Source organism: Ctenopharyngodon idella, chromosome 11 (genome assembly GCF_019924925.1).
Source record: "Ctenopharyngodon idella isolate HZGC_01 chromosome 11, HZGC01, whole genome shotgun sequence".
NCBI lineage: Eukaryota > Metazoa > Chordata > Actinopteri > Cypriniformes > Xenocyprididae > Ctenopharyngodon > Ctenopharyngodon idella.
Window position 1 is genome coordinate 21081570 of NC_067230.1, and position 26681 is coordinate 21108250.

At 36.1% G+C, this 26681-nt stretch overlaps 1 protein-coding gene across 4 annotated transcripts in view; it reads right to left on the reverse strand.

Moving 5' to 3' along the window:
* Positions 1-26681, reverse strand: part of kaznb (kazrin, periplakin interacting protein b) — a 168244-nt gene that overhangs the window by 118533 nt on the left and 23030 nt on the right. For all 4 annotated transcript variants that reach the window (XR_007932580.1, XM_051912274.1, XM_051912279.1 and 1 more), the window contains exon 3: positions 11229-11386. Coding sequence is in view for 3 of the 4 variants with exons in the window: in XM_051912274.1 (XP_051768234.1) it covers positions 11229-11386 (158 nt within the window). In the remaining variant the exon portion in view is untranslated. The remainder of the gene's footprint in view (positions 1-11228; positions 11387-26681) is intronic.

A 26681-nucleotide genomic window follows, 5' to 3' on the forward strand; every position in this document is an offset into this window, starting at 1 on the left:
CTTTATCTAAACTTCTGTACTTAACCATATCCGCCATGTTTGTAGGTTTATAACACTTTTTAGTTCTAACTGAATCCTCGTGCAATGGGTTGTGGGCAATATTAGCCATTGAAGTGTGCATGAATCAGTACTTCAGATTTTAACTGGAAACAGTAGACCATCCAGGTCTCTTTGGCATACTCATTTTAACATACTTTGAGTTGGGACACATTCATTCGAATTTCAAATACTATTTAGAAAGGATAGTATGTGAATTAAGACGCAGCAAAGATGATTGACAGTTTAAACGGTGAAAGGATGCACGTAACTAAGCGACAGAGTGATTAAAGAATTCAGTGTTTGTCAAAGAATCGGTTTAATTAATATGACTCACTATAAAGACAATTGCCGCCATCTACTTGTGAAAATAATCAACACTAAAGGAGGATATTCTGAAAAACTGTGGTCTTGTTTTTAATTTGTTTTTAATTTAACATTTTTGGTCACTACATAATCCCCAAACTTCTATGTTATCGGTTTGATAACATTTTTAGTATTCTAAGATGTGAAATATGTCTATATTTGCTTTACTTACTAAAAAAATTTATTATTTAGGTGATGCAGTCTATGACAAAATGTAACAAAATTCATATAGATTGTTCCATTTTTTACACAAGCACAAGTTTGTTCAAGGGGAAAAAGTAAAAAATCTGCAGAAAGATATTCTGACTCCCTGAAAATCAGAGTTAGTGATAGCCTCAGCTCTCTTTTGAGTGCCACAACTGACAGAATTAGCAATAAAGGCAAGTCAGTCTATTTCTGGATCAGATAGACATTGGATGAAAGCCTTCCAATCATTTCCGTATATGGGCTGCTCTCCAGATCTCTGCGCTTTCCCACATCACGATGTAATTTGCTTTTTTACACTTCAAACAACGGTAGAATCCATACAGGCCCTGTCTGTTTCACGGTAATGGCTGTGAACACCTGACATTTAATAAGGTGAAATCTGACCGCAAACAACGCCGGTCTGCCGAATATCAAAGCACTGAAATGATTTCAACTACCTTTTATCTTAGTTGTAAAATATCTTTAAAAGATTCCACACTTCTGTTATTTACCCTCTTGTTTTAATTGCCATGTCATGGTATTGGCCTCAAAATAACATTTATTTTTTGTAATAATTTTTTTATAACTAAAGAAGTACTTGGCTTAATTACCATGAATTGTGTCTATCTGTCTATTGTTAATTAAGAGTTTGTTTTAGGATAAATAACTTCACATTAATAAACTTTACCTGGTCTATACTTTATCTATTGAGACATTTTATTTCTTGACTTAATGTATTACATTATCATTTGCAGCTGGTCCACATGGCTCAATAGATTTGTTATTGTTGTTTCAGTTCTTAGCTCCCCTGCTGCCTTACATAAATCTCAAATGCATTAATTAAAATGAAATAAAAGCAGTCTAAATTGTTTTTGTTTCTCCTCCAAATTGCCTCAACTAAGCAATTGCTCTTATCTTTGATTCTGTGTTTCAATCTATTTGTTGTCCTACTGAACCCTTTATTCTGAAAATTCTTAAGAATTCACACGAGAGCTCTCAAAATCTACTGAGGTCTAGAGGAGTTAAGATGCAAAGAGAGCTTGAGAGAGACTTTCTCTCACCGTTTCACACCAACCCACCAATGCTCTGTAATATCTATTTGCTTCTGTGCTTAAATATTGAGTCAGATTCACTCTATACTCTCTATGACTGACTATTTAGTAATAGTGTATTACAAATGTGTCATGGTTTCCACAAAAATATCATGCAACCCAATCTTTTAAAGGGTAGTGTATATAAGTTTTAAAACATGATAATGCTTATGTCTGGTAATTCTTATTTGAGTCATTTTCTCACTTCTCTCAACAGTTTTCATGAATGATTCTATTAAACAGTAAAGAGTACTGTATATATTACATGCTGAAGCCAAGAAACAGTCCAGCGGGTGCAACTCAAACCACACTGATCAATACCGCCTTTGAAACCATTTAATCATGACGCCTCCGCCTGCATTCACTCCACTCAACTTTGATTGGTCAATAAGTAATTAAAGATGCAATTCTGCCAAAAGTCTGTATTATAATGGAATAAATTAGCTCCTTCACAAATTACAGCATATGGAATCACATTTCCAGGCAGTTAAAAGCATCTAGCGCCAAACCCATCATTTCTTATTTTGCGAAACACAAAAGTGAGATCATGCCTTTTATCATGTTATCAGATTGTTTTTTCTATGCTGTTTACATTCAGAGGGATTCTGGTCGGGGTTAATTTATATAGCCAGCTCGTCTGTCTATCCCCTCAATCTTGATTGTTATGCCACTCTTACCTCATCCAGACCCCTGATCTAGACCAAACTTGTCTGGAGATAAAGTTAAACAGTGGATAGGGGATAAAATATATGACATCATTATAATTAGTCCTCAGTTCCAATCAGGAAACATCATTTAGTGTAAAAGAGTCGGCAGTATGAGCTGTCATAGCCAGTCAACACTTCTGCATGCAAACAGGCCACGTTCTGTCGCATCACACACACACATTTACACAACCTATCAACATGCATTTGATTAATCCCTCCCCTCCAGCAAGCAACACATACATAATTCATCTGTGCAAATGACAAATGAAGCAATCAATTCCTGGAGCACGTTCAAAGAGAAACATTGGAAATTCTATCCAAATTAATTTTCTACCTATCACAATCTGCCCAACGATATTCAATGTGCTAAAACTTCCTCTAGATGATCTTTCACAATGGAACTGAGGCCTCAGCAGCATGTAACAAATAAACGCAAAGAGACGACAAATTAGAGGAAAAGTGGGCACTGGATTACTAACAAATCTGATTAAAATACAGATCACAGATAATCAAGCCATACTACACAGAGGGTGCACGTAAAATAAAACTGTAAAATGAAAAAAAAAAAAAAATCGCTTAATCACACAGAAGTTAAGACACAAGAAAGCCTGACATATGAAATAATACATTAAACCTTTAGACAAAATCTTTTAAAATATTTGCATGTGTGAAAAAATTTTATTCAGAGGCCCAAACTGACAAAAAAATTTGCAATTTGATGGAGTTGCTGATATTTATATGTCCAAAAAATAAGATGAAATTCTGACAGCTAAAGAATTTATAATAGCATAGCAGGCTACTTTCATAAAATGCATACAAATATCAGTTGTCACTCTATATCTAATGTCTTAGTAAGATGATATTTAAATAGTTTTAAGATCAAAGCTCTTTATAGTTTAATTGTAGGGGGCAAAACATATAATGCAATGCAATATAATGATGACTGAGACAAATAAACGTTCCTTAAAAGCCTGATGTGATCAAGTTGCTTCAGTCCAGTAAGTTTTCATTCTGAAATATTACTTAAAATATAAAATGTATTCTTACATTTACTTTATAAAAATCAGTAAAGATTTCACAGCAAAAGACATGTGTACCACAACCTGAAGGTGGAAATTTTTACAATTATACTAAAAGGCCTTTTACTTTCTAGAAAAAGGTATACATTATTAATCAGACAACATGTAGTAGATTGTGTGCAACAAGTTTTTCAACAAAATTTTGATCATGTTACTAATTTAGAGGTCTTTTGTATCAAATATGATACAGCAGGCATTATATGGTTAATGTTTAGCACATACAAAAGGCTCTAATTTTCTTGTGCACAGACGGAGGGAAGTGTCAAAATCAGGCGTAATGTAATTGCAAGTGCTTGTGTAAAAAAAAAACCAACACTCCTGATTTTTCCAAGAGGCTGTCAACATTGTTGATAAGTGTAATTAATGATGAAGAGCACGGCACACAAAAGCACTTCACCTGCACTGTGCCCTAATTTACTGAAAATTTTCCGGTGGCAAAAGGTTCTAGAGTGGATCCTGACAGTCATTTTGTAGTTACTGAGGTCAAAACACAGAACAATTAGGCTTAAAGGGTTAGTTCATCCAAAAATTACAATTCTGTCATCACTTACTCACCCTCATGTCGTTCCAAACCCATAAGAATTTCGTTCATCTTCAACGCACACATAAGTTATAGTTAGGGATGCACTGATACCATTTTTTAAGGACCGAGTATGAGTACGAGTACTCGCTGATACTGATGCCTATACATTTATTAATTTCTCTCTCTCTCTCTCTCTCTCTCTCTCTCTCTCTCTCTCTCTTTTTTTTTTTGGTGATGTTGTAGCTTTCCAAGCACAACATAGTGAGACTAATGAATGTAGGACAGCTTCTTTATTATTACTCTAATGAAAAAAGTAATAATTTTTATGTGCTTATCACAAACTTAAAGAACAAAAACTTCAGTGTCCAATAACCTTCAAAGGGCATAATTACCAATATATATAATTTACAAACAAATTACAAACAATACTATATAAACAATAAACTTGTTTTTCAGATACAGTAGGTTTATGTACCATGTATACATTTATTTAACATCTTTTGTTGTTTTATTAACATTAATGACAAATATAGGCTACGGTCCCTTTAAGACCGAATCCATGAATACTGACACATATCCTGTTTTCACCCAAAAGTTTACGTCGACTTAAGCCATAACCGACTGTATTTACGTGAGATACTTCACACGATGGACATTTTGACAACTTGACAAATATGTGTGCATTTGACCATTCAGGCGCAAGGAGAACTGATCGCGCGCTGTCTGAGAGAACTGGGATCGCGCGCAAGAAAGAGAGAGAGCGCGTGCGAGAGAGAGAGAGTGCTTCTGGTCTGTGTCATTCGGCGCGATTCGCCTATCCCGCCTTCACTGATCGATAATGAATTGTGATTGAAAGCATGCAGTTCGCAATGTGTGTGTTGTCATCATTAATTTTGAAGTATTTCCACACCTCTGAGGCTGATATTGTTTCTGCTGCTGCCGCCGGTGTCTCTGTGCACGGAAAATTCTGTCAGTTACTTCATGCGAGGTATCGGCCTTTGGTATCGGTATCGGTGCATCCCTAGTTATAGTAAACGGAAGCTCAGTCATTCTTGCTTGACATGCGAGAACCAATGAGTTTTGTTCTCATGTGTTACGCAGCATGTTTGAGATTCCACAAGAACCAGTGAGGTTTGTTCTCACGCACCAAGCAAGTACGGTTGAGCTTCTGTTTATGTTCGCTGGTCAATGTTTACATGTAAATAAAAACCTAAATTAAATCTTATAAAGCAATCATGTCTCTTCAGAAAAATTGGACTAAACTGCTCAATTCTTATGGATTACTTTTACGATCTGTTTATGAACTTTTTGAATCGTCAAAGTGGTAGTTGCGTAGACTGTGAATGGAGGGACAGAAATCTCATTTGTGTTCCGAAGATGAACAAAAGTTTTACGGGTTTGGAACGCCATACTGGTGAGTAAATGACATAATTTTCATTTTTGGGGGAACTAACCCTTTAACGTGCACTGTATAAAGCTGAAATGCTCTTGAACAGAGGCTCAGGGACCATGATGCCCAAATTACCTGACAGTGGAGAAAGAGGTCTGACAACGAGCAATTTATTTTGGATGCAACTTAAGCGTTGTGCTGATGTTGACTGAAGTCTTTGGCACATTTTCCATCACGTATCTCCTTCCAGATATACTGGAAATGTGCCTGACTTCCAGCCATGATTATGAGCCTGTCAATATAGTCTTGCACAGGAGCGCTTGTCCATTATCGCCATGAATTGGACTGTAATGTTGTTCAAGGGCAGCTCTGGCAGTTAATGCTCACTAGGCTCTGCAAAATGTGTGGAGAGCTTCCAAGATAACTCATAAGTGGAAAAAAAAAAAAAAAAAAAAACTCTGGAAGGAAGCAAACTCTCAGTCAGGACTCTGTGTCACTGTTTTAGACTCTTAACCTGTAGTCATGTGTATGTTTATGTAGCCAGCCAATCCCCTCAGGCAATAGCTGGCACTGTTCGTGTAGTAAAAACAGCCAGATAGAAGTTTCTGTGACACATTATTCATCTGGGATTCCTCTTTAGCCCCAGACTCATATATAGGATCAACATAAACAAGCACAAGGTTGTAAGCTCGTGTTGTCAGAGCAATGAAATCATGTCTGATTATCTAAATACTATAGTGCATTATACAAATAAAATGAGGGAACTGGTGCTTTGATTGCCTTGAGTGATTTTTATCCTCTCAATAATCTCTGAAACTGCAGTTTCATTTCCCTGTCTGATAGTGAAGGATTACTAACATAAAGCTAAAGATGTGCAGATAATAATATTGTTTTTCTATAATGCAAATTTCTGCCACAAAATATTAATCAGATTCAACTTGGCACAAAATCCATAATGAAAGAAGCATAAACCCTCAACTTTCTAATCTTTCTTAGGGAAAGTCATTTTCGCCAGAGTGTGAAAATGCATGGCAGTGAAATAAACTTGCATTTTCATTTTCATTTTCACGTTCTATAATGGTTTCCATATCTGAAGTTTAAAACTAAGGCTGCACAATTAATCTAAAAATTGCATTATGACAAAAATATACGAGTGTGATTATGAAATCTCAAAGGTTGTGACTATTTTTTCTTAAATACTTATTTTTTTATTGGAATATTCTTTTTTTTTTGTGAATATTAAAATAATAATAATAATAATAATAATAATAATAATGTTAATAATAATAATTATTATCATATACATATATTGATATACAGTAGTGGCCAAAAGTGATGCCCGGCCTAGAAAAATTTACTTCACCCTTTCAATTCAATTATTAAATAATTGTTAAATATTTTTGTATATTGCATAGTTGTGCTTGTAGTCAGTTGTTTTATTTGTGATAATGCAATGAAAATTGTGCGGACGTAAATTTTGATCAGGCTGTCAAACAAAGAAATTACGTTATTATGTTGTAGTCAATGTATGCTTTTTTCTTTGAACTCTTTGTTTTTATGCATTTTTTGCATAGTAAAATAAAACCTATGGCTGTAGTTTACCCCTTTTTTTGCCAAATAATTTTGTCAGATAAATACCCTAACCAATTTTAGAGTTTTGTTCTTCCCTCCTTTTTAAAATATTCAAAAACAAAAAAGTTTTACTCATATTTTGAAGCTAATCCCCAATCCAATCACTTTTGGCCACTACTGTATAATCACAACATTTATGGCCTACAAACAAGCACAGAAAACCTGAAGGTTTTTATTTTTAATCGCATTTTAAATCGCAATCACAATTTTTATCAGAACAATTTTTTCCCCAACATTTCCAGCACTTGTGCCCCAGTATCTATTTATAAATTCACGCTCATCCATCATAAAGTCTTGGTACTTCAGCTATAAAAGCAAAAGCGACTTGGGGCTAACAATCTCTCTGCACAGTTGGCACGTAGCCGCCCACAATTGAAGACGATGGCCTTTCGCTGAATTACTTTCTGCTTAATCAATGACACTGCGAGTAAGAAATATATTCTGAAAAATGGGGACGAGCCACGTTATCAATCAAACCTATCTGTGTTGTGTCTAATTGATTAGCCAAATACATCACTATGTCTCGTCAGCTTGAACATTCATCATTTAACAAGGATGAGCGAGAGAGTTATGAGAAGATGCACAGGGAAAATCAACTGTAAAATCCACCAATCAAACTCAATGTAGCTGCCTAAGCAAGCGCCCAGCGGGTTACTTGTTCGGCACTTAGCAGATGTTTTTTAACTTTAGCATTCACAGTTTCTAGCCAGAGTGGTGTTTCTATTGTGTATGTAAACAGCTCCGTTAGATGAGGAGGAAAGATTGCGATGTTCAGGAAAGAACTTTTAAAAAAAGCCTTTGACAGGCATTGTGCTGCGGACAAACATTCCCTTGACATACATCCTGGAGATGGAAGTAGGAAACAATTAAGCGAATCAGCACAGAGACTAGTTTCCCTCAACAACAACAGTGAAACCAGGTAGTGGATACTTTTTATCCCACATCCTGAGGCACATAAAATATTTTGGTCCCAGACTACCCACACAAGCAAATGCTTCCTTTGATTATTCTTTTCACTGTTTTCCAGTTCGGAAAGAACTATGCCAATTAAATGCAGTATCTATTGTAAAAGAAGGATAGAGAGCTAATGATTTTTGAATGGTGCAGAGAAGAGGGGTGCACTAAATTATTTATGCACCTCTTTCAATGAAGTGACATTCAGTTATTCAAATTACGACATTTAAAAATGCTTTGGTCCTTCTCGACATCGACTCCCCTCGACCCTGTATGCATGAACCACAATGTGACCCCAAAAGCACTGCCAAAACATCTTCAGCATTAGGCATAATGAATACAGATAAAGGAAGCACTTAAATAGATTACTTGTAGGTGAAATGTGATTTTTGCACCCCTAGTGGCACCAAACAAAACTGCAGTCTGTTGGTTTGAGAACAAAATCACACTTTACTTAAACATACCTCACCCTACTGCAGCAGCCGGTGACGTCTTAAAGGGATAGTTCACCCAAAAATGAAATTATGACCTTTTTAAAGATCTTAGATTGATAAACAAATTGTACATTTTGGGTGAACTATCCCTTTAAGACTGAGAGTACTGTCTAAAAAGATTTTTTTAAATATTTTTGGAGTCTATTATGCTCACTACATTTATTTGATCAAAACTACAGTAAAAACAGTAATATTGTGAAATATTAATACAACCTAAAATAGCTCTTTTCTATTTCAATATATTTTAAAATGTCATTTATTCCTGTGATAGCAAAGCTGAATTTTCCGCAGCCATTACTCCAGTCGTCAGAAATCATTCAAATAAGCTGATGGTTGTTCTGCTTAATATTTTGGTGGAAATCGTGATACTTTTTTCTCAGGATTCTTTGATGAATAAAAATGTATTTGTAGTAGACATTTATAATAGTTATAAAAGATTTCGGTCACTTTTGATTAATGTATGTATCCTTGCAAAATAAAAGTATTAATTTCTTAAAAAAAAAAATCAGACACTAAAATAGTAGTGCACGTACTTCCATTGAGGGAAAGAGCACACCAGCAGTTTGGTTCATAAGAGATGTTTGTGTCTCATTTGTGTCTCAAAGAATGGAGGAATATCACTAGAAAAACTGCAGTCACGTGTTTTCCTCTGGGCATAAACCAGAGGTTTGAGCTGAAGTCTTTCTATGATTATAAATTATGTTTTTAGTGTGCCTGTGGACAGTGTCTGTCCAGATCGAGCCATTATTGGATCCAGTGGCGTAGATGTGCTGTCCTGACTCACTGAAGCATGGGTGACATAGATGCATTTAGGAGGAGTTAAGTGTCATGCCACAGAGGTCTGCCTAAGGCTAAAGCTCCTTGATTAATGTGTTGAAATTTCTTCATGATGTCCCCATTGAAAATAATTAGGAATGAGTCATCACAAGCTCAACCGCTGATGTTCCCTCTGAGTCTTGTCTTCTCATGAATAACAATCATTTTTCAGCTCCTTTAAAAACAAGAAGGCTGCAGAGGCATCAGAAAGGTATATAATTAATTACTTAGTGTTAATTGATTTACAGTTTTTGTTCAAATTTCTGTTGTAAAATGTTTATTATGATTCTTATTTGATAAATGATGATGATGATAATAATAGATAAATGTAACATTTAATATAGTCTCACTGTCAGTTTATTAGTGTGAATTTTAATGGAATTGGCCACACAGGATGTTGAGCTGGAATCTGAATCAAATGAGGAATGTACTGAATTCAAATACTTTCATCAGGGAAACTGAGCAGGAATTTAATTAATTTGAATTATTATGCTGTTTTATTCCCTGACATGTACAGTAGAATATTTAAAGTAGCTATTAATAACAGCATCACAGCTTACTATAATGCTGAATAATGTTTCCCTAATATATTCTCCCTGATATATTCTCTAAAGTTTAATATTGTTAAAAAATGAAATACATTATATAATCAATATTTTTATACTGTTTAATCAACAGATAGGTATATAATCTAATTTAATACATTTTATAATGTATAATAATGTATCTAATACATGCCAATGTTTTAAAATTTAAAATTATAGTTCATTAAAAACTAAACAGTGGAGTTAGTAGAGTTTAGTCAGTTAGCTCATTCCATTTATTTCCATAAATTTAAATTTGAATTACAATTCTGAATCAAATTTTATTCAAATTCAGGAACTGCAATGGAATTTAAAAGACATTCTCAGTTCAATTCTAAACGACACACAACCATGGTCGGAAATTAAGGGGTGCTTGGGGCAAAAACACCACCAAAATGAACAAAAATGCCCCCTGAATTCAATATGGGGGGCAGAAAATGCCCCTGCACAATTAAGCGAGATCTATTACGGCTGTTACAATTAAAGTGAAATATGAAATCAATGAAAAGTATCAATTGTGGTATTACATTTGCAGTAGATTTGCTCATCTTGCATCATATTTCTTTTTACACATGGTTTGCAGTGTTGAGCATTATAACCAATCACACACGTTTCTGTTGAGCTTATGAATGCAGTGACCAATCAGAGGAGTTTTGAATCGTTCAGCCGAAGTCACGTGAATCTGCATTTGCGAATTCTCTCATCATTATAAACAACAAAGTTCAGAAAAGATGCAAGTAAGCGATTCAAAGTTATGGGGTACACCGCTTGTGAAAGTTCTTTGCTTGCTTTCTTTGTATTATTTCTTCCATTTTGTTTTTCATGCTACAGAAATAACCAATGTGAAGCCTTGATTTTCTATTCCGTAAAAAAAACAATAAACAAATTTGTAAACGGTTCTTAGCTTGTTTCGTGCTTTTTACCCACAAAAAAAAGTTCTATAAATCGACATTAATAATCAATATTACAATATCAAGAGCAATAATAAACAGTAATGATTTTTGTCATGATATTGCAGCTTTACCTTCTAACAAGTTTTTTTTTTTTAATTTATCGGCTATTTATGCAATTTTTGTGTAAATATGTACATGAGCAGCATTAAACTGTGTAAATAAACATAAATGCCATGTCAGATGCAGATTATATGTATAAAGTAAAGTATGTATAAAGATCGCTTTTGTTGATGTTGAAAAAACTGACTGGTAACTGGTTAAATTGAGGTATCTGACACAAAAAAATTGCAGTATGTGACAAAAAAACAACAACATACATTTATTAAGGTAATTATAAAAACTGCCCTTACAAAGTTAAAATATTCAAATATTTTGACCCTGCACACAACACTAACTGATATAATGAGATGTTTTTACCTGTGCATCCATTAAAAGGTGTCTCATTAGAGCCATGGATTGGCTCAAAGTATCCCTCTCGGTGGGAAGAAAGGTGTCCTCTTCGTGGCTCATGGCGTTGGGTCTGTTCACCATGAAGTGAGCGATCTGGTCGTTCAGGCTGTTCAGAGATTGCACAGCTGGAGAGAACGAATGAAAGATGGATCAGAATCACTCCTGAGCGCACACACTAGTACCATATCCCCTATATGCGTTTCATATTTTATTATAGTCAAGTTTACATTATTCAGCAACAACAGCCCATACATAAAGCACTGTTATAACTTCACTGATGAAATAATTGCCCTGTCATTTCTATCAGATAACATAAGGCCATGAGACTCTCTGAGCTGTTATTGCTTTTCTTGAATTGCTCTGGGCAAAAAGAACATAAAAATAAAGCCAGCATTGGCACTCCATTTAGACCAAGTGTCAACCATATAGGATAGCAATCAAAAGCCTTTTTCACATGTGTTGGGCTTTCAGTGTTTCTGCAGCTCTTACAGAAAAATATATATTTACCCTAATTGCCATAAATTGTAAAATAATTGTCATTGTGTATCATTAAGAATGCTTACAAACTTGATCGTCATGAAATCATAATTAAATTTACACCATTTAAAAGTTTGGGGTCAGTAAGAATTTTTTTTTTTTTTTTGGGAAAGAAATGGTACTTAAGTAAGGATGCATTAAATTGACCAAAATTAATGGTAAAAACTTTTATATTTGGTGCTTTTCCACTGTGTGGAATGACTTGGTTTGGTTCGGCACGGCTCGCTTTTCCATTGCAGTTTAGTACCGCTTCAAAGTGGATGGGATTATAGACTGATCATTATTGTTGCGCCGCCTTTACTGCCGTGGATCCACTCCTCGGCTACCAACGAGTCACCTCATCTACTGACCACGATACAGCCATTTCTTTTTTCAAGCTGCGTGCGACGGTCGTTTAAAGCAAGTCATTTTTAAAAAAAGTCATGCAAACAAATGATACTGTGGTGGCTGTTACTGACTATTTAAATCTAACGGGTTTGGTGTCTCTTGTTTCAAATCCAATGACGCTGGTAGTGATCTGACCAATCAGTGATCTGCAGTGTTTACACGTCACATTTAGTATCGGTTCGGCTCGCTTGGAACCTCCACCAAGGTGATACTGTTTAAGCGAGCCGTACCGTTCCATACCGAGCCGTTCCATGCAGTGGAAAAGCACCAATTGTTACAAAAAGCTCTTCTTTTGAATTTTCTATTCTTCAAAGAATCCTGAAAAAAAATGTCTCATGGTTTCCACAAAAAAAAAAAAAAAAAAAAAAAAAAATCAAGCAGCACAACTGTTTTCAACAATGATATTAATAAATGTTTCTTAAGCACCAAACCAGCATATTAGAATGATTTCTGAAGCATCATGTGACACTGAAGACTGGAGTAATGGTGCTGAAAATTCAGCTTCGCCATCACAGGAATAAATAATATTTTAAAATATGTAAATTAATATACAAAGAACAGAACACAATCCCAAAGTAAAAGTTATAAACTGCTTAAATCGCCCAGATTCACTCAGAGTTACTGAATAGAAAGCACAAGTCTAAGTCTCACTTTATTTCGATAGTCCACTTTAGACTACTAACTATAAGTAACTTTGCAACTACATGTCAACTCACTCTCAGAGTATTAGTAGACTGTAGTAAACTGTTAGGGTTAGGTGTTAGGGTTCAGGTTAGTAGAATATGTTGAGATGTTGTTGCAAAGTTACTTATAGTCAGTAGGATGTCTGTTGGGGGAGCATCAAAATAAAGTGTTAGCCAAGTCTGCCATCTTTTGTCAAAAGATGCAGGGTTTGTTCGATTATTTCCTGTTGCTTCATAGAAAACTTTATATTGTAAAGGACCATGTTGATAAATACATTTAGTGTACTGTCAGTTTGTTTTCTGCTTGTGCACGTTGCAGAAATACAATCACTCTGAAATAAATTTGACCTGTATGATTTAAAAAAAAAAAAAAAAAAAGTCAAAACTTTTCACCATGTTGCTTTTCACCAATATTTCATCACAGTCAATAGCCTCGGTTTGCCATCATTGGGAAAGGTGTGCGTATGTGCATGATCTCAGCTGGCGTGTGTCTGGCTTGGTTAGTTCATCAAGCTTTGCTGCAACCCTTCAGATGATTCGGCTCATTGGCATGCAGCCTGCCCTTCTCTAATCCTTCTCCCATGGGCTCGGCAGCTCCCCGCGCAAGCTTCCATTTACCATTAATCCCTCTCACTTAGCGAAGGCTGCCAGAATTATTGTAAGTCCATTACCACTGTAGAAATCTCACATCCATGCCCATTTTAATGCATTTATTCATAGTTCCCAGCAATCACGCCTGACCCTTGTTTGCCTCTATCAATCAGTGCATCTGCGTATCCAACAAATTAAAAGAGGCGCATCAGTCTTTTTCCACACAACATCACAGTGAAGAGTATTCAATATGGCATTGACCTCAGCTGGCCAGGAAGCTAATGCTGACACATACGACCAATAATTACAGTTTTTGTCTGACTCATCAGCTCTGATGGCAAACAAGTCAGTGCTGCAGGGTCATACAGAAGAAGTGAGAATTAGACTGACAGAAAAAGAGGTCATCATTTACTCACCCTCACGCTGTTACAAACCTGTGTGACTTTCTTTCTGCTTAGAAACACAGAAGGAAATATGCTGAAAGAATCTACCTTGGGTTCAGCATTAAAGGGATAGTTCACCCAAAAATGAAAATTTTGTCATCATTTACTCACCCTCAAGTTGTTCCAAACCTGTATACATTTCTTTGTTCTGTTGAACACAAAGAAAGAAATTTGAAAGAATGTTTGGTTTGTAACCAAGCAGATCTCACCTCCCATTGACTACTATGGTAGGAAAAAAATACGATGGTAGTCGGGGGGCGAGATCTGCTTGGTTACAAACATTCTTCCAAATATCTTGTTTAAATGATGACAGAATTTTCATTTTTGTGTGAACTATCCCTTTAAGATATGAGAGTTTCACTGCAACTGTCACTTGCCCTACTGAGTCAGCAGCACTATATCTTACATTTGATCCAACATTATATTTTTATGCCTTGCAAATGTAAACATTACATTTTCTGTGATATTTGGTTGTGAAATCTTCTCTGAAATCTACTTTTTAACATTTATGCAGGTGTTGAAAACCCTGTAGCACCTTTTGTGTTCTCAGTCAAAAATGACCAGTCTTTTAAAAATTGCTTGTAAAGCGCTTGTTATGCTATATCATCACCAAATATTGGATTCAATCTTTTGGTCAACTTTTCAATTAGGACAGGTTTTGTTATTTCTTTTTGGAACTGATTGATCGTAGGTCTCATTGATATAAGCTTATGCACCTCAGTTTTTGAGTAAAAAAAGCATTATTTGTGGATATATTTGTCAATATTCAACTAAATAAACACAAGTGTAACAAGGAGGGGGGAAAAAAAATTCTCAAAAAAAATTGGGGAAGAGTTATACCCTGGGTGAGTAAAGTCAGTAAGTTTTAGTTCGATGCAATACTAGCAATTCCAAGAAAAAAAAAATCCTCTTCGGGTCAAAATGAACCGAACACAACCCGAGGATTAAACTTGTCAGGTAGGTAAAATAATCTACAAAACTGTGATACTTTGATAGTTTCAGCAGCATCAGCAAAAAATGAATGAAAATTACGATCAGTAATGTTTTGCCATGCTTTCATTTTCCAGCAAAAGTGTTTGTTTTCTGTGTAATTATAATAAGTATTGAATTTCCAGGTAATATTGCTAATTGTCTTGAAAACTAGCAACACTAAGATTCCACTAGTAATGCACTAACATTAACACAATGCAATACATTTGTTTTAGTATCTTTGTTTTTGTTTTACTGTCTTTGTTAACGTTAGTTAATAGAAATATAACTATTCATTGTTAGATGATGTTAGCTCAAGTTCATGAAATAAGATTAATAAATGCTTTAGAAGTAGTTTTCATTGTTAGTTCATGTTAGCTTAAAACCAAGATATAATATTAACAGATTCAACTTATGATTTAATAATGTATTAATAATGCTGAAATTAAAATAAACTAAGATTAATAAATGGTTTAAAAGTATTTTTCATTGTTAGTTCTTGTTAACAACAAATAGAAATGTAAAGTTAATCATTTCTTATTTTAAATGTGTGTACAGCAAACATCTTTGGGAATTGACAGCCCCAGATCCCATTCACTTTCACTCTAGAGAAAAAAAAAAATTCTGTTGAACTTCTCCTTTGTCTTCCACAGAGGAAAGAAAGCCATACAGGTTTGGAATGACATTACAATGAGAATGAATAAACAATGACAGGTTTTTCAATTTTTGGGTGAACTGTCCCTTTAAGAGTCTGGCTAGTAAGCTTCCCTCGCAGTTGTTATTCAACTAGGGAGCCTGTTAGTGCTCAGTGCATCATGTGGAAATGCAGCCCTGGCTGATATGCTTCACTATGTTTAAAACCTCAAGAAAATAGTAAATTCTACTTACTCCATCTGTTCTGTCCACTAAAAACATTTCCATCTTTCACGCTTGCTTTGATTCTTAAGAAATATGAAGCACTTGAGGGTTATTCATCAGACAGACAGACAGACATAGATAGACACAGATAGACATAGATGTAGATAGATGTAGATAGATATAGATCCTGTCCAGGGTTTGAACCTCAAACCTTTGGCTTACCAGCCTAGTTATTTATCCACTATGTTGCAGCCACCTCATTAACAAGTGACAGAATATCGAGTCATTCATTGGATGAATAAAACAAGGACCAGTTTGATCTCATAATGCACAGTTAATGAAAACTTAATTAAGTTTGGGAGGATGTGACTCAGCATATCCAAAGGCCCTTAACAGCAAAAACAGAAGCACAAGGGCATGAAAGAGCCTTTACTATCTTTCTTTCGCACTGAGGTATGGATTTAAAATCTGGTGCAGTCAGCTACAGCATTGCAGGGGTCATTTAAGATTTGAGAAGATACCTTCACATAGAGACAGCAAATACTGTCTCCTCTTAGAGAGAGCTTTCTAAGCAGCATTTTTTCCATTTTCCATGGGTGGATTGTTTTTCGTGTGATCGGAGATGCTCAAATCGCATTTCAGGAAATACCACAATATCTCTGCTATTGCTGACTGTGGCATAACACAATGCTGGAACGGAATCACATTGTTTCCTTATTATCCTTAACCACTTCGGAGATAAAAGTCAGGAATTTTGTTTTTATAAACACTGAATCCATTCACAAAAAAGTTGCTTAAAAACGGTACTGCTGAAGTTTGTGCACTGCGTAATAATGTCAAAAACACAGATGGTGATACACTTTTTCACCTTTGCATGGCCCTCAGAAATACTTGTTTCTGACTGGTCAAATTCCAGGACTGAACGGTCAAACATCATATGACTGCTAAACTGTATATTTCTGTATATAACCTGTATATTTCTATATAAGATACTGTTGCTACTTTCGTATCTCTCCACTATCATTCTTTTCATATCAATGCAAGTTAGAATATCTCATCTTACAACTCAAAATGGTTACCGCACTGTAGTTGCTTTCCTGTAAAAATATCTAAAAATGCTTGAAACACAAATTTAAGCAGATAGTAAGTCCTGAAAATAATATAAAAATAAAATAAAATAAATAAAATTAATGGATATTACATGTATTCATTTTAGGCACCTTTTATCCAAAACAACATACAAATAAGATTACAAACAAACATGTAATGCTAATTTTGCAGTACGACTGGCAAAAATGGCCTCATGAGACTTCAGTATTAACTTTATGATGGGCATAAACCCCTGACAGATGACTAGAAGCTCAAGTGTCTCCAGTTAAAACTCCAATAAAAATGTACAAAAACCAACTGGTAGAAGATACAAAGAGCTGAGAGAGAACATAAACTAGAGGAACATGTAATACATACAGCTAAATATATTCTAACTAAGAAAACATATACAGTGTTTACTTTTTTACAAGTAGAAAAAGTAACTTGGAATGCAGATTCAGACTAATAATAATATATAAATTAATAATATTTTTGCAGTGTTGATTTTTGATCAAGGCCAATTGTTTTTCACAACGTTATGACCAATTTTTCTTGCCAATTTTTTTTATTAGAAAGATAAAATAATTTAAACCCTGCTGGGGTTTTTTAATGAAGAGAGAACTGAATATTATCACTTACTTATCAGTAAATAATTCAGTAAAAAAATCAGTAAATTATTCAGTATGCCAAAATCCCATAACCTAAAAGGCAGTAACAACTTCTAATTACAAAAACACTAATTTGAAGCCAATCAGCCTTATTCACAAATGATAAAGCTCAAATGATAAGTAGCATATTAATAGAACTAAAGAGATAATTAGTCTCACGTATACACATGCAGTTGTATGGTCATAACGGAGTTTTAAAAAGGTCCTAAAAAGAAGTCATGTGGAAGAAGGTCAAAGCCTGTGTGGGCTTCTCTATTGACTAATAAGGTCAGTCTCAGAAAACATTGCGATTGTGAAACAGTCCTGCCATAAAATGCAGCGCACTGAGCGTGTACATCGAGCAGATTTACGATCAGACCTCGTCTCTGAGAGCCGCAGCACATCTTGGAATCAAACCCAAAGCTAAATAAAATGTTTATGGTGCCAACTGACGAATGGGGTCTAATTTCACATTCGGCAGTTTACGAGGTGCACGTCTGAATTAGAGAATACCTTAAGATGTGACAGAGGACAATGAAACCACGACATTGAAAGTGACACGGCATCACATACTGAAACGCAGTGCAATACACTGTTTCAATTTTCCAGCAGTGCTGTCTGTCATGGAGTTTGTGGTTCAATGCGACAACCAAGAGACTTTTCCCAAGAGCAAATCAATAAAGACTGAGTCTCAATACTAGTGTAATGACAGAGAGCTATCTGCCTTCACAGCAACGGCTAAAGAATAGAGTTTATGTTTCGCATTGATCATTTATAGACGCTTTGCAATCAGACCTGTGTCAGATTATGACAGATCCACTAAAGAATCTCTCTGAAATCTCTTTAGTATGTCAATTGTCACAAACAGCAATGGGATTTATTGGCAGGTCAACAGAGAATTCTTAAGGTCTCCTGCCTCTCAAAATTTGAAGCCCATATTTGTCAAGATACCAATGTATGCAATCTGAGATTAACTCAATATAAACTCAAACATTTAATATAATTTTTTTCTAATACGAAATCATCTGAGCTAAGCTATTCACACTCGTATAGCTCTATAACCTTACTGTATGTCAACAATTGTTATATGCTTCTATTTTCATTTTTCTAAAAGAATTTTAAGATAAACACCAAAGACAATGTTCATTCTTAAATGAATGAATGACTTAGCCATAAAACCAGCCACTTGTTTCATTCCTAAATGAACTATAACTATTTTCATTTTCATCTTTCTATCTATGGAATAGAAATAGTAAGAGTATTATGCTAGTACGAAGTTCCGAATTCAGCAAATCACTTGTTGCATTCCTAAATGAATCAGCATTTGGAATGAATCATTTAAAGGGATAGTTCACCCAAAAATGAAAATTTTGTCATTATTTACTCACCCTCAAGTGGTTCCAAATCTGTATGAGTCTCTTTCTTCTGTTGAACACAAAAGAAGATATTTTGAAGAATGTTGAGAACAAGAGAGTTCATGGCACCGACTGACTTCCATAGTAGGAAAAAAAAAAAAATACAATGGAAGTCAATGTGTGCCATCAACTGTCTGGCTCCCAGCATTCTTTAAAATATCTTTTGTTGTTGTTGTTGTTGTTGTTTAACAGAAGAAAGAAACTCATACAGGTTTGGAATAACACGAGGGTGAGAAATGATGACAAAATATTCATTTTTTTTGGTGAACTATCCCTTTAAGAGAATGATTCAAAGACTCTCTCATAAAGAGAATCCCTTGTTATGATCAGTGAATGATTCAATGACTCATTCATAAAGGCAGCCACTTGTTTATTTCTTACAAGCGTGCCACACGAGCCCTTAAAAAGTGAAGCCAAAGCATCTCCAGGTGGCTGGAAGCAGTATAGGTCATAAAACCCGCCGCAGAATGCACATTAAAGGATAATGAAACATATATATTTATTTATGAGCCATTTTATTAAAAAATAAATAAAAAAAATAATGTTCAAAAAAATGTGTTTTGGTGTTTCAAGACCCTTTAAGTCTCCTGAGCTATGAAAGAGTAAGGTCTGAATATTGTATGTAAACCCATCAATGCAGAATGTTCAATTCACTTGCTCAGGTAAGATTTCATAATGGGAGTTTCATAACGGGAGCAACACACTACAAGGATTCTTACAAGGATTCCTCTTAAAAGTCGTTGAAATCTTGAAAGAATATCAAGATTTGTTCATTGCTGTTAAAGTTCCGTTAAACATTTCTCTTTGGCGACTCTTTGTGTCCATGTCAGTTATGATGAAGCTTTACAATCTGATCTGTGAGATGAATGGAATAAAGTTCAGACTGTTCAAAGTGACAGTTTCATAATTACATCAGAGAACAGTGTGTCGTCACACACAACAGATTGCAGATTCCCTGGTGGAGACATGAAAGAGAAAGACTGAGAGAAAAAAAACAGAGCTGAACCAAGCCTGTGGCCATCTGATCTCTAATCTTGCTCTCAGATGATGACAGCTGATGGCTGGTGTCCTCTCTCTCTTTGGCTGACAGGAAATGAGAAGAGCCCTATGCTGAAGCTAACGCAGGGCCGCCCACTCATTCACCCTGCCAGCGTGGCCCCTGGAACACATTACCATGCAAATGACTACACTCACTCCTCTCTCAGAGAGTGAAATGACACATTAAATGTTCTGACAGAAGATAAAATACAAAAACTTTCTGAGAACGGGTGGAAAATGATTTCAAGAGTCATAAGTCAAGCTAGGGCTTTATGGATCGAGAGAGATCAATTCTTTATGAGCCAAAGATAAGATGATAGGATGAATCACACAGATCTGTAATCTGTTATGCATTTCAGTCAAGCTTGAACATAAATGTATGATACTCGCCAGTTACACACAAGAGTGTTTATTTTTGGATGGAGGTGAATTTGATAAACTGGGATTAATGAGAATAAGGATGATGTAATACATAATAATGTTATATTTAGCACTGTCACATGAGCAAGAATGATGCTGTAGGGCTACTGAACATCACTGAAGCTGGATTGCAAGTGTTCCATAGTTTTATAAACAAGGAGTCAATATTTAAGCGATATCAGCATCCTCGTTTGGCAGACGTGATATTCGGACCAAAAGCACGACTAAAAGAGTTTTATTTTGCAAAAGAAAGTTTAATAATCAAGAAATTAATACTGAGTAGCTAACATTTTAAACAATATTCCCAGTTACTGTGTGTATTTTTACTCCTATAAACGAAAATAGTTCCAAACAAACCCACAGTTGGTTCACCTGTGCGAGTCTCTGGACAACCCACAGCAGTTGTGTTTGCATTCCTATGAATCAGTGTTTGAATGAATCGGTTCAGAAAATGACTCACTCATAAAGACAGTGGCTGCATCTGAAATCGCATACTTCCCTACTATAATAGTAGGCAAAAAAACAGCATGTGACAAAAGAAGTATGTACGAATTCACAGTACTCATTAAAGAGTAAGCAAATGTAACCGGATGACCTGCTACTTCCGGCGAGATTCTTAAGTGTGTATTAGGGGTGAAACGGTTCTCGGTAAAAAAAAAAAAAAAAAAACGAACCGTACCGTTCTGCACACTTGGCTCGGCACGCACTTGCACCGCGGTTCATCTCATATCTGACGATGCATACGCATCTATAATATGGTTTGTAAAAAATAAAACAGAAAGACAGAGTAAGGCTAATGTATGTTTCTGTCGATGGATACGCATTCTGGCTTCCCCTAAAGTGCCGTATGCTCTATATGACCAGTCATTTCGCCTTTATCAGCCGGGTGTTGATAGTGCGCGAGCGCAGGTGAGACCTGAACACCACGTTGCTATCTGCATTTAAACTAAACTCATTTAAGCCTTGCCAATTTAAACATTCGAGTGCAAGGCGCGAAAGAGAACTTACGTGCGCGCAGTGAGAAGATTTGTGCACTCAGAAGCGTGTGTACAGCGTTCAAATATTGAGGTCTCTTTCAAGTCTTGTGCTTGAATGGACAAATTCACACAAAATTATGTCAACATGCCCATCTTGGCGAGTATCCTAGCAAGCATAGTCGGTTATGTCTTAAGTGAACTTAAACACTCGAGAATGAACGCATGTGTTCAGTATCAGTGTACTGGTCCGTGGCCGTGCATTGTGTCTTAAAGAGACAGCAGCACTTGCATTCCTGCTGTCAGAATGTGCTTTTAATGTTAATCAAACAACAAAAGACAAGGAAATAACTCATTACTCACGACTGAATTGTAACTTAATAATTAATAATGATGGATCTTTATTTAATTTATACAGTGAAGATTACATGCAATGTTGTTTTACATTTTATTAGCTACTTTATTCAATTTCTGTACCTTAAAACTGGATACATGAAAAACCTGAAAAGCTTTATTTATTTGTATCTTTGCTTTACTGTATTTATTTGTGCTGTTTGATTATTTGTTCTTATTTTCTTTATTTTTATTTGACAGTAGTAATTTTTTACCTGAACATAGCACATACTGAACCGTACCGAAACCGTGAGCCTATAAAACCGTGATACAAACCGAACCGTGAGTAATCTGAACCGTTGCACCCCTAGTGTGTATACAATGGACACTTTACTATCCCATTAGGCCACGGAAGAGGATATGTGAATGGCAATGAAGCGACGTAACTGATGCTGGTAGGTCACATGATAATGACAACATGACGAACGTAGTATGTCCAGATTACATTCATACTACACACACTCATACTAGAACTTACTTTTTTAGCGGACGTGAAGTAATTACTTATTCAAAATAAGTACGTACTCAAGAGAGTATGCGATTTTGGACGCAGCCAGTCACTAGTTGCCACCTACTGGCGCGTAACCAACAGCAAGAATCACTGAACAATCTGTGGGATAGAATGAAAATAATTATTAGTGAAGGCCTGTCTGTAACGCAAACACATACAAGCGGAGTGAAATAAACAAGCCCCAGTGCTGTCGGACCATATGGGTCAGATCTCACAGAAGAACACGGTTCTGTGTTTGACGGAAATGGGCAGAATGAGAAGAAGAAAAAAAACGCAGTCTAGAGCACTTTTTTTTTTTTTAATTGAACTTATTTTAACTTGAGCGCCACGATTTTAGAAAGCCATATCATACACAAGAAGCTGCAAAGATGTTAGTTTAATGCGTGGAAAAGTAGTGCAGTGGAATGCAAAAAAGCGTTATGTTGCGTGAACGGCCCCTATATCTTAAAACGGCGCTTGGCCAATCAAATTCGAGAACAAGAAGTGCTACCAAACCGTGTTCATGAGTCATTAAATGATACGATCTTGTTTTAATTCAACGCATGATTTGGCAGTCTAAGACAAAATTGAGAATCCTAAAAGATTCTTCTGATGCTAGGCCAAAATTTGAAGTCTTTAATCGCTAGTTTGACATGTTCGTCCACAGCTGATTAATGACCATTGCAATTAAATTTTACCTGTGACAAAATTGTGGCAGTGTCTGAAGATTGACAATCATCCTATGTTTTGATGATTGTCCTATGACAATCATCAAATCAAAAACCAACAGGAGCGCAGAACCTGATGACGCAATTAGTGAGACAACAACAAACCATGTTATATATCAAACACAACATTTTTTTCCCCATTTTTCTTTTCAAGACAAGCCATGTTTAAAATTAATGCTAGAGATTGTTTTGTTTGCTAGCCACCATTTCTATCCCACATTTAATGCAGCTCACCAAGTGTTGATGACGTAAAACTCTGGACAAGTCTTTTTTAACGCGTCTTGACTGCCGTACAGTCTGACATGAATGACAACTAAAACCCTACAGTGTGACATGGCTTACAGCGGGGATCATGTTCGTACAGTCTGACAAGCAACAGTCGTAAAGGACTATTAGCAACCTTGACATGATACTGTCATACTGAGACTTGAAGGCAGTTTATGCTCCATTCAAATTCGGTTTAGCTCTACAACAGCATTTCTGATGCTTTCAGAGCCAAAGGAATGAAAGATGAGAGCAAAAAAGCAAGAAAAAAACAAATTCTGAGTACTATTATGTTCAAGGGGGATCTGATGAGGTCTTTGATTCCTCTGTAGCTGCTGGGAGCAAAAGGAGTCACTATGGGGCACCGTCTGCCAAGGCAATTTGAGAGCTTTCCAATGGCTTCACACTTCAAAAGTGAGGAGCAGAGTTAGATGAATGGATGTTTGGTCCCTCGCAGGTTTTTCGAGCGCACCAGGGAATGCATTCAGCATCACCCCATTACCAAGGAAAAACACAACCAAATCAAAATGGAGACAAAACAGAAAAGAAACAAGAAATGGCTGCAACTGCCTTCAAGGGGGGAGCACAATCCTGTTCTTTTAGCCTTACAAACAAACGGTGAAATCAGATTTCAGAATGGCATATGCAATAGTCATGCTAATTGCCAGGCAGTGGAAGCCTAGACAATTTTGACAGTTTTATTATAGTTTTCGAAGCCATTGTTTTGCATATTATAACAGAATTCCACACCATTTGCATCACTCACTCAGGAACCTGCAATTTTGTTGTTTACATCACCGTAATAAACGGCTATCTTTGACAGTGCGCAATCCATTCCCTGAGTGCCTTTGATTGTATGGTCTCCTGAGAGGCTGACTGTGTGAGCATGCACCTGCATTCCTGATACAAAGAGACTTAACGCATTTGCAGTTTTGATTTGGCTCAACAGGACCAGGTTAAAAAAAAAAAAAAAAAGGAAAAAAAAAGTGCCACAGATAATACACACATACGACAGTTTTAATTCAATGGCTGGGTTCATGAGTCTGTGATTTTTAGCATGTGTTAGCCATCTGTGACCGTTTAGACCTTTGCACCTCTGCAATTTGCTTCAAGCGAGAGCGAGAGACAGAGAGAGAGGCTTGTTACAGTGTTGTACAAGGTCAGTCCTCAGTAGAGAAAAAAAAAAGTAAATGTGGTGATTTCCGAAAACATGAGGCAAATTGGTTTGAACTGTTAAAGGGATAGTTATCCCAAATAGGAAAATTCCCAAATAAGTTTGACGTCATTGAGGCAGTGTTAATACTGTCAACAAAAACGAAATGAAAACATTTTCATTGAAATAAAAATAAAACCTAAAATAACAAGGAAAATCTAAAAATAAACTAAAATACATTTTCATAACTCCAAAAATAACAAATAAAATTAATTGTATTTTTAGTTTTTGTTGCATATTATACCTTCCTGCATTAAACAAGACTAGTGACATTCTAGTGCCATTTCTCTAAAATGTAAAATTAAATAATTTAATTTTCTCATAATATACATTGCACATCACCACATTTTCAATGATTCTTAAGCCCCGGGTATACTTCGGCCTTCGGTATACTGTTGCGCGTGCAACAGCGTATGTGCAAGCAGGACAGAAGAGTCCACTAGGTGGCAATATGCACAGAACTGAGCACAATGTGCAGTTGTCGAAGAAGAGTGTGTAAAGAGCGATTAAAAAAAAAGACGAGTAAACTCAGAAGCATGCCTTCTCCATCGTTTTTGATTCCTGTTCTCTTGGTGTATCTTCTGAACTATGTTGCAATGGTGGATGCACTATTTTTCTTCTCCGATCCTGCCCAGGGTATGTTCCGTTGATGACACGATGTCTGGAGTATAAAATATAGAAGAAAAAAAAAAATTGTACTGCGCATGTGTCGAACTCGGTTATCCGCGGTTTAGCATACTTTGAAAGATGCGTGAGACGTGTCCGAGCGCGGAAAGTGAAGTATACCCGGGCTTTAAACGACACATCAGAAGATTCAGTCTCTCTAAACCCCTCCTTTCCGAAAGCCTACTCTGCTCTGATTGGTCACACGGCCCAGTCTGTTGTGATTGGTCAACCGCTAACAGAGCGTGTCGGAAACGAAACGCCCATTACAATAACTAAACTTCAGCTCCAGATGCTTTCTAAAGCTCAGCAACTGTACACACTGTAAAGATAGTAATGATGCCGTCGATTTTACCAAATCAATTCAAGCACGAGAACGATGATGAAACATAGGAAGAACTAGTTATTCAACCTGAAGCTCCATCGCTAGAACGACTCGAGCAGGACTTTCTCTCAGTGAAACGTACTCAGTTTGTCGCACATTTGACTGTGACGGTCGCTGCTGCTGAGAGTGAAGAAGAAGACTGATGGATAAAGGGCTGAATTCGGATCTATTCCTTACAAACATATGGATTCCAAAGATATGGAGTACAGCAAACAAATAAAATGGATGTGATTTGTGAATTTATGTTGTGCTTTGGTGTATCTTATGGTTGTATTGTCAGTGGCTGCATAGGAGAAAATGCCTTCTGTGTCACACAGCAAACAAACTAAATATTACAAAATGGTTAAACAATTACAGAAATTTTATTCATAAGGTTTTAAATTGTAGTCTTGTTTAACATTATGTAATCCTCCGAAACGAGTTTGCAGCACAAGTCACAAACAGAAATGTTATTTTCATACTCAAGTAGATGAGTAAACTGCATTCAATAAATTTGACTAAAACATGTATTGATATGGCAATTGAATACAACAGATTTAAAACATTAATGCCATGATTTTAATATTAATACATAGGAATTAGGGATGTAACGATGCACCGCGAGTCGGTTGAAAATTGATGAAAATATGTGACGATTCAAGTCGGTTGAGATCATAGACTGTATAGTAGGTACTACATTTGGTTTGAAAATTACTTCATTAAAAAAGTATGTTCTATATACTGTATTATGAATGAAATCCAGACATACTTCAACCACCATATTGTCACTGTCATGTGACCTACAGCATCAGTTGTGTCGCATCACTTCCATTCACAAAACGTGGTTGAGTAAATGATGACAGAAATTTCATGTTGGGGTGAACTTTTCCTTTAAGGACTATATATAAAGCATCACAAGCCATGACTTCAGGCATCTCTAAAACAAACATTGAAGCAGGTCAGTATGGTTACACCGTTCCTCCGGCTTAGATCCATCCACTGCCATTTTCCCAGTCACCCGGCTCCCCCGAGGCCTCCTCAACCACCTCGACTTTCATTGTGCAACAGGCTTCTTTGGCTTTGAGAGAAACATGGGGCTGGTAAGCACCTCTACAAAGCCTCTAATCAGTGGCATACACAAACTGCAGTTCCCCTGAGCCTTCAAGCTCTTCCAAACTACAGCCCTGACTGGCTGAATGCAACCGCACTGTCAGAGACGTTTACTAGGCAGAGGTGGAATTAAAGAAGAGAGCG